Below are 13,242 nucleotides of genomic sequence, written 5' to 3' on the forward strand. Positions count from 1 at the left end.
GCGCCCGCGTTCCGGCGCGGCCATGCTGGCGGACGGGCCGGTGCGGCGGCTGCTGCGGGCGGGGGAGGGGCCAGGTCCGAGGGGAGGGCTCGGCTGTGACGGGAGGGGGTCGGGATGGACCGGGAAGAGGCTCGGGATGAGCCGGGAGGGGGCCGCTCTGAGGGGAGGGCGGGCGGGGGGCTCGGGTTGGTCGGGGCGAACCCTTGGGCCGAGCGCTTCCCTTCTCCCTTTCCCTTCTCCCCTCGCTTTCTTCCTTTTCCTTTTCCCTTTCCCTTTTCCCTTTCCCTTTCCTTTTCCCCCTTGCCTTTTTCCTGCTCCGTTCCCCCCCCTTCCCTTCTCCCCCTTCCCTTTTCCCTCCCGTTGCCCCGGGAAGGCCGGGGACCGGCGGCCTCCTCCCGCTTGCTGCAGCTCCGGACCCACTTCCCGGTTTTTCCCGGTTTTCCCCTTGCAGGCACCGAGCGATGAGGAACTGGGGGGTGCTGGGGGGCGCGGCGGCGGCGCTGGCAGCCGGGATTTACGTCCTGTGGGGCCCCATCACCGGCAGGAAACGGCGCCGGAGAGGTACCGGGGGAACTGGGGCTGCCAGCACCGGGAACAGCCCCGGGGGATGCGCTTTATCCCGTTTTTCCAGCTGGGATTGCTCTTTCCCACTGCCAGAGGGCGGGATTTTGGGAAGGAATTCTTCCCTGGGAGGGTGGGGAGGCTCCGGCACAGCTTCTGCGTGGCTGCCCCATCCCTGGAAGTGTCCAAGGCCACGTTGGACGGGGCTTGGAGCAACCTGGGCTAGTGGAAGGTGTGGGGTGGGATGATCTCCAAGTTCCCTTCCAACCCAACCCATTCTGGGATTCTCTGAAAGATGGAAAATCAACCAAATAAACAGAAAGAACTCCATTTTCACCTAATTGTAGCACCCTACACAGCATTCCCGCTGACAAATGGGATTTGTTTTGCCTGGACTTTGTGGTGTAAAGTCTTGCAATTCTCTTTGCAGGGCTTGTCCCGGGTCTCCTGAACCTGGGCAACACGTGCTTCTTGAATTCCCTGCTCCAGGGCTTGTCCTCCTGCCCCTCCTTCATCAGGTGGCTGGAGGAGTTCACAGCACAGTACAGGACAGAGCAGGAAAAATCCCAGGAGCGTCAATACCTGTCAGTCACTTTGCTGCAGCTCCTGAGAGGTACTGAGACATTTTCCTGTTGTGGCAAACCAAGGATGAAATATTTGAGGAGAAATGTGGTCATTTTTAGCCTCTTTTCCCAAAGAAAGAAGCTCATGGGGTTTGTATTCCCTATTTTATCTCCCTGTCTAATTTTCAACTCCATGGCCAAGCTCAGCCACCTTCCACAGACTTCTTGAATGCCATAGAATTCCAGAAATCTAGAATTCCATAGGGGGAAAAAAAAAAAAAGAAAGAATCAGCAAATAATTTAAGCTTTTTTTTTTTTTTCCCCCCTCCAAGCTTACTATTTTCCCAAAAATCTGGACTATTCAATCACACTTTGCAAGGTTTTGGATAAAAATATTAAAGATTTTAAGCTTGAGGTGCCTCATTTCAGACTTGTCCCTGTGCTAAATTCATCTCTGACACCCTCAAGTGATCCCCTGGCTCTGCCTGGCTTCCCTCACGGGGTTGTTTTTAAAGGAAATCCCTCGGAAGTTCAGTCTTGGGATATTCCTGTGGAAGTGGTTATGAGGGTGGTGGTGCTTTAGCCCCAGAAACCACCGATTTTTCCCCATTTCTGCCTCCTCCTGACACTCCTGCCTTGCCTTCTCCAGCTTTATCCTGCCAGGAGGTGACAGAGGACGATGTCCTGGATGCCAGCTGCCTGCTGGAGGTGCTGAGGATGAACAGGTGGCAGATCTCCTCCTTTGAAGAGCAGGTGATGGCAGGAATCTGGGAAAATTCCCACTTGGACAAGGATCCCTCAGACCTGGAGCTGTCAGATATGAATCCAGCTTCCAGAAAAGTGATGGAAAAGATCCATGTGTTGGGAATGGGGCTTTCAGGTTGCTGGGATATTCCTCAGGGAATTGCTGGCTGCTTCCAAATTATTATATGGAATTATCTTCAGGCTTGGAATGACAGGGCCAGGAATATTAAAGCTGAAGAGATCCAGCCCTGACTTCCCTATGGATAATGGACTTTCACTCTGGATCATGGATCTATGCTCTGCTCCTAATTAGGATTTTCAGTAATCCTAATTATTTGGAATTCTTGTCAGTGTTTTGATGCACTCCATCAATTATCCCCACTCCTAAAATATATTCCAGATTTCCAAGGATAGATTGCAGTTGTGAAATTGAGGAAAACAGGGATTTGGGAATTTATTTTGGGGTAGTTTTTCTCTCTCCTTGTGAGTTTCTAAGGCCCAGAATGTCTTTAGTGCCTTGTGCTGTTCTGAAGCTTTTGGGCACAACAAAATAGATTCAATATTAATACAAATAATGGAAAATTAGTATATATAATTATTATAATGAATTAGAATAACGAATTATTATATATCAGTAGAGCACATAATTATTAAAATCAATTAGAATATATTATTATTATAGAATATATTCATTTTAACATAAATATAATTATAAACATATATAAATTATAGCTATAGATAATTATAAGTATTACTATAAATTATAAGTATTAATATAAATAATAAATATGACTATAAATATTAATACAAATATATTCATTATAATATAAAATAGAATTCATGGTAATGTAATATAATGATAATTATTCTTGTAATTATATAACATAGTATAGAAGTATAATAATATATTTATTTATAATAATTATAAGTATTACTATAAATTAGGAATATTAATATAACTAATAAATACGACTATAAATATTAATATAAATATATTCATGATAATATAAAATAGAATTCATGGTAATGTAATATAATGATAATTATTCTTGTAATTATATAACATAGTATAGAAGTATAATAATATATTTATAATTATTTATAATAATTATAAGTATTAATATAAATTAGGAATATTAATATAACTAATAAACACGACTATAAATATTAATATAAATATATTCATGATAGTATAAAATAGAATTCATGGTAATGTAATATAATGATAATAATTATTCTTGTAATTGTATAACATAGTATAGAAGTATAATAATATATTTATATTTTATAATTTAAAATTATTCTTGTAATTATATAACATAGTATAGAAGTATAATAATATATTTATATTTATAATTACTTATAATAATTATAAGTATTACTATAAATTAGGAATATTAATATAACTAATAAACACGACTATAAATATTAATATAAATATATTCACGATAGTATAAAATAGAATTCATGGTAATGTAATATAATGATAATAATTATTCTTGTAATTATATAGCATAGTATAGAAGTATAATAATACATAATAATATATAAAATATATAATTAAAATATATAAATTTATTATTTATACATTTTATTGTTCATTATTACTTACATTTAGTATGTACTTACCTTAATAAATAAAAATAAAAATAAAAATATAAATTAAAAAAAGAATATAAATATAAATAGAAGCTCTGAGCTGTAATTTTTCCTGAATTTCCTGTGGAATTCCAGCCCTCCTGGAATGTTTTGTTGATGGCTCTTGGTTCTGACTCCATTTCCCAGGATGCCCACGAGCTCTTCCATGTCCTGACCTCTTCCCTGGAGGACGAACGGGATCGGCAGCCCCGTGTGACCCATCTGTTTGATGTGCATTCCCTGGAGGTGAATTCCCATTTATTTCCTTAGCAGAAACTCCTGGAATCTGCCCACATTCCCAAGCTGAAAGTGGCTGTTCAGGATCTTTTTATTCTGTTCCCAAAGCTGTTCTTTAATCCTCACCAGTAAGTCAAATTTAAAGAATTCTCGGGTTTTCCTAAGAAAACATCTTGGAATTTCCAGTGATCCTGCTTTCCTGAGGGGTTTTTGCATCCTTAAATCCGTGGAATGTACGGATTTAAATTGGCACAGAGCAGGAGTCCCTCCAAGCAGTTACTGTGATCTGTAGTTCACACCTGAAAAAGGGGTTGAAATCTGCAAAATGGGCATTTGTGGAAGAGCTTCATGGAGGTAAAATTTATCTTATCCTCCAGCTTGCTGCTAAACTTGATGCAGATGGAAAAATATCTGGGTTTGCCTATGAAAAATACTTCTAGGTCTAAAATATAGACCAAAAAAATTCCAAAATCTCCTATTTTAGTGCTCTGAGGCAGAGAATTCTGCAGGTTAATGATTCCTTTTATAAGCAATTGTCAATTATAAATTTGGTTTGTACCAGTTGTTTTTTTGTTCTTCAAATAGAAAGAGCCTCTGAGATTCCCACAATTTTTCTAATGCCAGAAAAGCCCATTAGGGATGAAATAGGAACACATTTAATACTTCATGTATTAACTTTACATTTTTTCTACGTTGCTGAGGTAGAGTTAATGAAATGTTTTTATCTCCCTCTGCAGCAACCAGAAATAACCCAAAAGCAAATAAGCTGCAGGACAAGAGGTAGGATTTGATCCCTGCTGGATATTCTGAATATTCATAGTGTAGTTGTTTTGTTTATTAAGTGGGATAATATTAATTGATTTTTGTACTGAACTGAAATAGAAATCAAGAATATAAACAAATGCCCCCCCCCATTAATTATTAATCAGTGGGACAAAAAAGGTGCTTTGGAGCCATTAATTTTGTTAAAAAGTGTGGGATTGGAGTGCTGAAAGTGGATGGATGGAAAATCCAAGGACAATTCCAACTTCTGTGTTGCAGGATCTCTTCCCCCTGTGTCCAACCACTGGAAATCCCAGCACCCTTTCCATGGAAGGCTGACCAGCAACATGGTTTGCAAACACTGTGAGCACCAGGTATGAAAAGAGATCATATTTTCTATCATTATTAATATCTGTGCAATGTGAGAAGGGATATCCAACCCTCAGAGTGCATCCTGGAACCACCATCCCTGATTTCTGATCATGGATCAAGCTCCAGAGCTTTGCAGGACTCAACAGCTCAGGGCTGTTCATTTTCCAGGTGTTTATTGTGGTGATGAACAAGGATTTATCCCTAAATGGACTGAAAAAAAAATCCATGTGATGCACTCTGTGGGGGTAACAGCTGTCTCATCAAACAGAATAATAGATGTTTTATTCTATTATTGAATTAACAGTTAATTAATTAATAATATCACCTGAAAAATCCACTCACGTGGCTGAGTTTAGGACTCGCTGCTCATTCAGCACATTTGGCAAAGGCACTCTAAGTCCAGTTACTCCAAGTAAGGAGATGAAGATAACCTGGACAAAGGGAAAAAAATACAGAAAAGAAACCCCATTTATAGACCAAACCAAGAGAACATTTGCATTTTACTGCCCAAAACCTTGCAAACAAATTAGAGTGAGCAGGAAGAGGCCGAGCAGAACATTCCTGGTGTTCCCTGGCACTGTGCTTGGGAAATTGGGAGGGTTTGGATCCTGTTCCACCAGGGAATTGTGGCCAGCATGGGGCATAGGCTCATCTTGAGAGAATTGGGTTGGATTTGTTTTGAGACTGACATAAACTCAGGCTCTGGAATGTTCTCTCGCAGAGCCCTGTGAGGTTCGACACCTTCGACAGCCTCTCCCTGAGCATTCCAGCGGCTGTGTGGGTACGTATCCCCCTGCTCCCTGATGCTGGCACCTTGGCTCTGCCTTCCCAGGGCCTTTCTCAGGTGCAGAGGACATTCAGAGCTCCTTTAGGAGTCGATTTCCCTGCTCTTCTATAATCCCATGCTGCTGCAGGACCTTCTCCCTAATGGGTGGTGCAAGGTTCCCATGAGTCCAACAAACACCACTTGGTGACACCACCGGAGTTTTTCTGCTTCTCCTGGTGGAGGATTTGGTCTTTTCTGTGGAATTTGAAGAGCCCAGATCATATCCCAAGGGCTTGGAAGGTGACCTTCAGCTGCTCTCCCCCTGGCAGGTCACACCTTACCCCATCCAGGCTTTTCCATCGGGTGATTACAAGTGGGAATTGTTTCCATTTCTTTCTGCCTCTGAAAAACTTCAAATGACAAAACATTGTGGATTTTTGGGGCAACATTTGCAGGGTATTTTTGGACTGTGAGAGTTTGTTATTTCGTGTCTGGTGGTGATTTCTTTCCACAACTACTGGTACTCATGGAAATGGTGATTCCTACTTGCAGAGTAGCCAGGATTGGGATTTGGACACATCTTCTGTTCTTTGTCTTTAGTTTTATCCAATCCTTGGCAGGGCAGGATATGAGGAAGGGCAGGAAGGAGGCCTAAATTCCATTAAAAGCTGTATTTCTCCTATGGAGAGGGTCAGAGAGCATAAAGTGACCCCTGAAATGGTGGAACTCGAGAAAAATAGGAACAGGACAGGAATCTGTGGTTTAAAAGCCCACTGAAGGACTCTCACAGGGAGTCACAGCTGTTGTTATCAACAGGCTGCAAAGTTTTCCATGTTTAATCCAGGCTAAGGGAGAGTCCCCCCAGTTCCATGATCACCCAAAGCCATTTAGTCAGTTCTTTCAAGAAATAAACCTGCCCTTCTGTAGTTTTTCTACGGAAGGGATGATTAAAAATCCTTTCCCCAAAAATCCAGTGGAATGCACCCTAAAATTCCTGCAAATAATTCTGGCTTTTCTTGGCACTCAGGGTCGTCCCATGACACTGGACCATTGTCTCCATCACTTCATCTCCTCGGAGTCTGTGAAGGATGTTGTGTGTGACAACTGCACCAGAGTAGGTCACTTCAATTCCTGTCACTTCAATTCCTGTCACCTCCCTGCTCAGTTTTGAGCCTGCTGACACAATCCTGGCTTCACTTCCCAACTCCTTTTTCTTCAGGACTTGGGGAAAGCCTCTGGGATTTCAGATATTTAACAAGGAGTTCTTATCTCACAGAATATTTGAGGCTTTACTTACTCCTACTGTTACCAAATCTACGAATATTTAATTCTGTAGTTACTAGGTATGACCAGGGATCATTTTTTTTTGCTCTGGTATTGTTTAAAAATCAACAGAAAAGGCAAATGAGTGCAGTTCTGAGTGAATGGAATTCTGTAAACGCTCATTTCTGCTTGATTTTGGTTTAGAATTCTGATCCTTTAGGACAGGCCAGGAATTCTGAAGGTGAAATTCATGCTCTGAGTATATTCTAAACAGACAATTGCTCCTGTCTGCAAGTGCCTTCATTTTTTTTTCCCTTCTGATTCCAGATCCAGGCAGAAGGAATTCTGAATGGACAGAGCATAGAAAACCAGAGAACAACCTTTGTTAAGCAATTAAAGTTAGGAAAGGTGAGGCAAAGAAACCCCTCCAAATCTCCTAAATCCTGTCACACAGTAACTTCTCTCTTTGATCTTGTTGTGTCCACTTCTTGCTGTTAGACCACAAACATTTTACTTTTCAAAGTAAACTCAGCTGGCAAATATTTGTGGGCGTTGAGGCCTCAACTCAGCAAAGCATCAAACATTAAACACTTCAAGAATGGGAATATTCTTCTGTTGTCTAGTAAACCACTTAAATGTGAGTTTGGATCAGTGGCGTTTCTTTTATTTTACATTAATTCCTCGGAATTCCTAATTCCCATAAACTGATTTATGTTTACAGGGTTTGTAGCACCTTTAGCAATTCCACATTTCAGGGAAATTGAAGTATTCCAAATACAGCTGGTGAATAAACATCAGGTGGGATTTCTGTGAGAAAACACGGGGTTTTTTTGCTCTGTAATCCTGTCATGCAGAGGCCAGCAGGGCACTGGTGGGTAATTAGGAGCCTCAGGTGCCAATAATAATAATAATAATAATAATAATGATGATGATGATGATGATGTACTTCTTGCTACAGCAATGATTTTAAATTTCAGCTCTTTATAACACTTGATGGTTTTGGTTTTCCCCTGTGCAAAGCCATTAATTATTGGGAATTAGGAAACAGCAGGAATCCCACAAGAGTTACTGTCCTGCTTTAGGGACACTGTTGCCACTGAGCTTACACAGAGATAAAGGCAATGCATTTCCTTATTCCCTGGACTCACCACCTGTTTCTTTCCATGAAAAATTTGGATTCTCCTTTCCTGACCACATTCCTGAAGCTGCCCCAGTGTTTGTGCATCCACCTGCAAAGGCTGAGCTGGTCAAACCAAGGCACTCCCCTGAAGAGACACGAACACGTCCAGTTCAACGAATTCCTGGTCATGGACATCTACAAATATCGGGTTCCTGGTCCCAAATCCAGCCAGGAGCAGCTCAGCTGGAAAAACTCCGAGGAGACAACACCTGGAACAAAGGATGGGAGAGCAGGGAAACCTTCAGGTACCTCCTTTGCCAGTAAAATAGATCAGCTCTTTCTGCATTTCAGGGATCAAACATTGCTCTGCAGAATCGACCCATCAGCAGCATCTTGATGTGGGGCTCTGCAAAGAGGACAGAAATCTCTTTCCCATTCCCAAATTTACAGTTCAGTTTGGATAATTTCGTTTTGATCCTACTAAATATATATCTATATAAAGAAAAATTATAAAGCACAGCACAGAATTCCCATCTTTTATATCCAGAGGAGTGTTGAACTTGGGATGTCCCAGGGTTTTTCTTGTTAGGGATCTCTTCCAAGGCTTCAGGACAAGCAGAGAAGGAATACTGGGAATGGTGAATTCTTGAAAAACAGTTGGAAGATCCACCTGTAGGAGGTCTGTCCTCAGGCACCTCAATATTCCTTTAGCTGGGATTTTGGACACAATGGGAATTTTCATATTTGCTGTGTAAAACCAGTTTGGATCCGATATCCATTGCCTGTGGATATTCCAGCCCTCTGGATCTGTGTAATGATTTAAAATCAATAAAATACCTTCAGTATCCCATGGTGAAAGGCACTGCAGGAGCAGGGCTGCTGCTCTTAGCAACAGCATTAAATCCCTGAATTTCTCCTTCCTCTGGCAGATGCAGAACAACCAGCTGGTACCAAACCTCTCTTCATGAATGGTGCCTCCTCTTCCTCCTCCTCCTCCTTTTTAATGTCCCCAGGAACTTTCCCACTTGCTGCATTCCCTGAGTGCAGGTAAGTTAAGAGATTTTTTTACCCTCTCGCTTCACTTCTGTCCTTCAAATCGTCTTCCTTTCTTCTGTCCTTGTCCTGAGGCTGTCCAGTCACAGCATGTAACCTTTGTCCCACCTCCTGTGCTCATCTCTTGGGTGATTTTTAGTCCTGGGAGAAGGAGTAGAGCAAGTTACAAGCAAAACTGAAAATCTCCTTCCTCTGGTTCATGTAAATCCTCCTGAACAGCCATAATGCCATTGCTGCTGCTTTCCTCTATGCCTTCTTTTCCTTCATTTTAAAATGGTTGTAAGAAACCCACAGATTTTCTTTTTTTTCTCAGACATTTTTGATTTCAGTTGCACCTGCCATGATTCCACTTGGTAAATCACCCTTGGGGCTTCTGCTGATAATCCTTTTCCATGGAATCCCAGAATGGTTTGGCTTGGTAGGGAACTCAGGGACCATCCAGTCCAGTCCCCTTCCCACGGGCAGGGACACCTTCCTCTATCCCAGGTCGCTCCAAACCCCATCCAACCTGTCCTTGAGTACTTGCAGGGATGGCACAGCAGGTTTGAATCCCATAATCCCAGAATGGTTTGGCTTGGAAGGAGACTTGGAGATCATCCACCTTCCACTATCCCAGGTTGCTCCAACCTCCGTCCAGCCTAGCCTTGGACCCTTCCAAGGATGGAACAGCACGAACAAGCACTTGATCCCAGAATTTGGGTTTGGGTTGGAAGGGAACTGACACATCACCCCATTCCACCACTTGCCATGGGCAGGCACACCTTCCACTAGCCCAGATTGCTCCAACCTTGAACATTCCAGGGACGGAGCTGCCGTTCCCCTCAGGAAACCACCCCCTTTTTGCTCCAGGGAGGACTTGTGGCTCCTCCTGCTCTCTCTGTGCGTGTGTGTGTGTGTGTGTGTGTGTGCATGCCCAGGCTGAGCCCGTGTCCCCGCAGGGCCCCGCTGTACCTGTACCGGCTGATGGCCGTGGTGGTGCACCACGGGGACATGCACTCGGGACACTTCGTCACCTTCCGGCGCGCGCCGGGCGCCCGCAGCAGCAGCAGCAGCAGCCAGTGGCTCTGGATCTCGGATGAATCCGTGCGCAGGGCCAGCCTGCACGAGGTGCTGGCTGCCAGTGCCTACCTGCTGTTCTACGAGCGCGTGCACGGCCGGGCCCAGCCCCAGAGCCCGGCCCAGGACTGAGGCGGCGGCGCTGGGATCATCCCGAGCCCGTGGATTGAGCCTCTCTGTTATGCAAACCTCCCCCCCCACCCCCTGCCCCCATCCGGGATCCCTTCCCTGTGGCAATGGCTGGGAATTGTGGTTGGTACCCTAATCCCGCTGTGCCGGCGTTGTGCAGCCCCAGGTGTGTGTTGAGAAGTGTTTTTCTGCCTTGTCCCGAGGCTCTATTCCATGTCCTGACACGGCACTTTTCCCGGGGAGATGCTTTATCCCACACATTTCACTTCCCAAGGGGGAGCCCTGCAAAGGGTTGATGTCAAGCTGCTGTTGAAGAGCCCCTTCCCATCCCAATCCCTCCTCTGGCACCTCTCCATTGTGCACCAGCCCCTCCAGGTTCCCTTCCCTGTGGCAATGGCTGGGAACTGTGTTTTGTACCCACATTCCCAGAGCTGTTCCAACATCGTGCAGCCCCAGGTGTCTGTTGAGAAGCCTCTGTCAGGCAGGGATTTTATCCCAAGGCTCTATTCCCAGTGTTTCCCAGTGGGGAGCCGTGGGAGGGGGCGAGGGGAAGCTGCTGTTGGCAATGATTTAAGACACAAAGTGCCTTGAGCTTCCCTGAACAGCTGCATTGCCACTGGCCCAGCCCTCTGCATGCCCACTGTGCCCTGGGAATGCCTCACAACCTTGGGATGAACTCACGGCATCACATTTCTCCTGACCTATCAAGTAAAGGCATCTCCACAAACAGCCACGATCCAAAAGATTTCCCCGTTCACACGATTTTCCTACTACTTTAATTCTTTATAAAGCCCTTCTCCTGATTTAAAATGCAGTTTGCTTTATCCAGGAGATAGTTTTGTATCTATTAAGAGCTGAAACCTTAATTTATTGCTCCATACCTTTGGAATGTAGCTGGAATCAGCACATGGAAGTGTTTGCTAGTGCTCAGTGTTGTCATTTCCTTCAGCACTGTTGGATTCAGTCGTTTTGTAGCATCAACTACAACTTTTAATGCTGTGATTTCCAAGCTGCTGTAATTGTTCTAGACTTGCCCTTCCCATTTTCTTGCTGGAATCTGCCATTCCCAGCATTGGGATCCACGCTCCTGGCTTGCAGCTGAGCTGTAGAGCAGCCCCAGGCCTTGTTGAATGGAATATAAACATCAGGGCCAGGACTGGTGGGCACTTCCTGGTGTCATGAAGAAATCTGGGAATCCTGGCTCTGCATCAGCTCCAGACTGCCCTGTAAATAGAAATAAGGGGAATTCTGCTGCTCTGGATTGTTTGATGTGCAAAAGTAAAATCCCAAACAAAACACAGAGGGAGAAGCAGCAAAAATCCTCCTTTCAAAACCTGCTTTTAAATGACCAGGAATTAAATATGTAGGTTGTTCTTAGCTCTTTTCTGTCCTTGTAAGCTTGGAGGAGAAAATCCTTCATCAGACAAGCTTTTTTTTTCATTGTGAAGTTTTCAAATAACAACTTAATCTTAAATAGTTGGGTTTTTTTTTTTTTTTTTTCGGGCAACTTTGTACCTCATGAATTCATAGTGCTGCCCAAAGCTCGGGGGTGTTCACACATCCTCAGGAGAGGCTCCAAACCAGCCAAAGCAGGAGTGGTCAAATGGGTGGATATGCAAAATTATTGACACAACTCATCATTCCAGAGTCTGGAGCACAATTCCTGCTCCAGGTAATGCTCCTAGTACATAAATACTGAGAAATCCACTGCTGGACTGGCTCCTGGTTCCTGGCTGTGCTGCACGAGCAGTAGCTTGGTTTTAACCTGTTTTAAGTTATAGAAAAACCAAGAAAACAAACCAACAAAAACCCTTGAAGGATGCAAAATGCCAAAAAATTTGCTCTGGCCATGGAAGGGAGAGCTGACAGAGCTGGAGGAGGAGCAGCACTGGGGGTCATCTAAAACCATCACTCCAGCAGCTCTGCCCCTGTACCTCAGAACTGAAACCATTGCCAGTGCCAGCAGTGGGTGTCCTGCATTATCCATGCTCAGTGCTCTGCTTAGAGGTTTTTCCTGGATTTGGGAGTTCAGCTGAGCAGCCCCTTGGTTTAGCTGTGCTGGAGCAGGGGCAGAGGACACACACACTATGGACTGTCAGAGAGCTGGCAGCTGGGACAGGGACAAAGCCACCTCTTCCTGCACAGCCAGCAGATTCTCTTTTGCCAAGAGCTGTTTCCTTGGGCTGTGGATTGACTCTGGATCTCCCTCAAGGGCTATCAAGGGGAGGGTTGAGCCTTTGTTGTGGCTTTGCCTGGTGGGCAGGAGTGGATGGGCTCGGCTTAACCCTCAGGTGAGGAAGGGAGCGAAGCCCAGCACCTCAGTCCTGATCCTGAGCTGTGCCAGATCCTCCCAACCCCCTGTGAGCATCAGATCTGTGCAGGGCTTTGGGAGCTCATCCTCTCCCCTGGACATCACTGGGATCTGTTTTCCAGCCAACCACACCTGTGGAGGTCACTGGGATTTGTGCAGGTGTTTGGGAGCCAAGCCTCCCCTTTGGAGGTCCCAGGGCTCTGTGTTTGCCAGCCAAGCCTCCCCTTTGGAAGTCACTGGGATCTGTCTTTCCAGCGGTCACAGAGCTCTGTGTTTTATAGCCAAGCCTCACCTTTGGAGGCCACTGGGATCTGTTTTCCAGCCAAACCTCCCCTCTGAAGGTCCCAGGGCTCCGTGCAGGCACAAGGCTCAAACTTGTTACTTGTCCCTCCCAAGCTGCCATGGTGGAGAAGATGTTAATAAACTGTAAAGAATTAAGAGCTCCAAGATGACATCTCTATGTTTGGATTATTCTGGTCTTATTTTGTGTGTTAATTTAACGATGTCTGTTCCAGTCCAAGCACTGCACTGCTGTTGGAAGTTGCTTTTTTCACTTCAGGGTATTTTTGTAACTGTACAGTAGCAATAAAAGAACAAACTTGGTAGAAAAATCAGTTGTGGGAATGTCTTGAAACAAACACCAAGCTGGGAGCCAGAGGGGTTCAAA

The 13,242-nt window shown here is 44.4% G+C and overlaps 1 protein-coding gene across 1 annotated transcript; it reads left to right on the forward strand.

The window, feature by feature from the left end:
• Nucleotides 1–289: 289 nt before the first annotated feature.
• Nucleotides 290–13,027, forward strand: USP30 (ubiquitin specific peptidase 30). Its single transcript, XM_039560877.1, has 12 exons — nt 290–561; nt 992–1,174; nt 1,774–1,877; nt 3,654–3,752; nt 4,481–4,523; nt 4,785–4,879; nt 5,599–5,658; nt 6,671–6,757; nt 7,234–7,314; nt 8,112–8,331; nt 8,956–9,073; nt 10,018–13,027. The coding sequence occupies exons 1-12, from the start codon at nt 462–464 to the stop codon at nt 10,265–10,267; spliced, it is 1,440 nt and encodes a 479-aa protein (XP_039416811.1). The 5' UTR covers nt 290–461; the 3' UTR covers nt 10,268–13,027.
• The last annotated feature ends 215 nt before the right edge of the window (nt 13,028–13,242 follow it).

The sequence above is a fragment of the Corvus cornix genome, chromosome 15, assembly GCF_000738735.6.
Source record: "Corvus cornix cornix isolate S_Up_H32 chromosome 15, ASM73873v5, whole genome shotgun sequence".
Taxonomy (NCBI): domain Eukaryota; kingdom Metazoa; phylum Chordata; class Aves; order Passeriformes; family Corvidae; genus Corvus; species Corvus cornix.

Excerpts from the sequence above, each read along its gene's own strand:
- USP30 (XM_039560877.1), top strand. The coding sequence starts at position 462 with ATGAGGAACTGGGGGGTGCTGGGGGGCGCGGCGGCGGCGCTGGCAGCC. Across the intron at positions 3,753-4,480 it reads TTGATGTGCATTCCCTGGAG|CAACCAGAAATAACCCAAAA; the intron begins GTGAATTCCCAT and ends CTCCCTCTGCAG. Across the intron at positions 5,659-6,670 it reads GCATTCCAGCGGCTGTGTGG|GGTCGTCCCATGACACTGGA; the intron begins GTACGTATCCCC and ends CTTGGCACTCAG.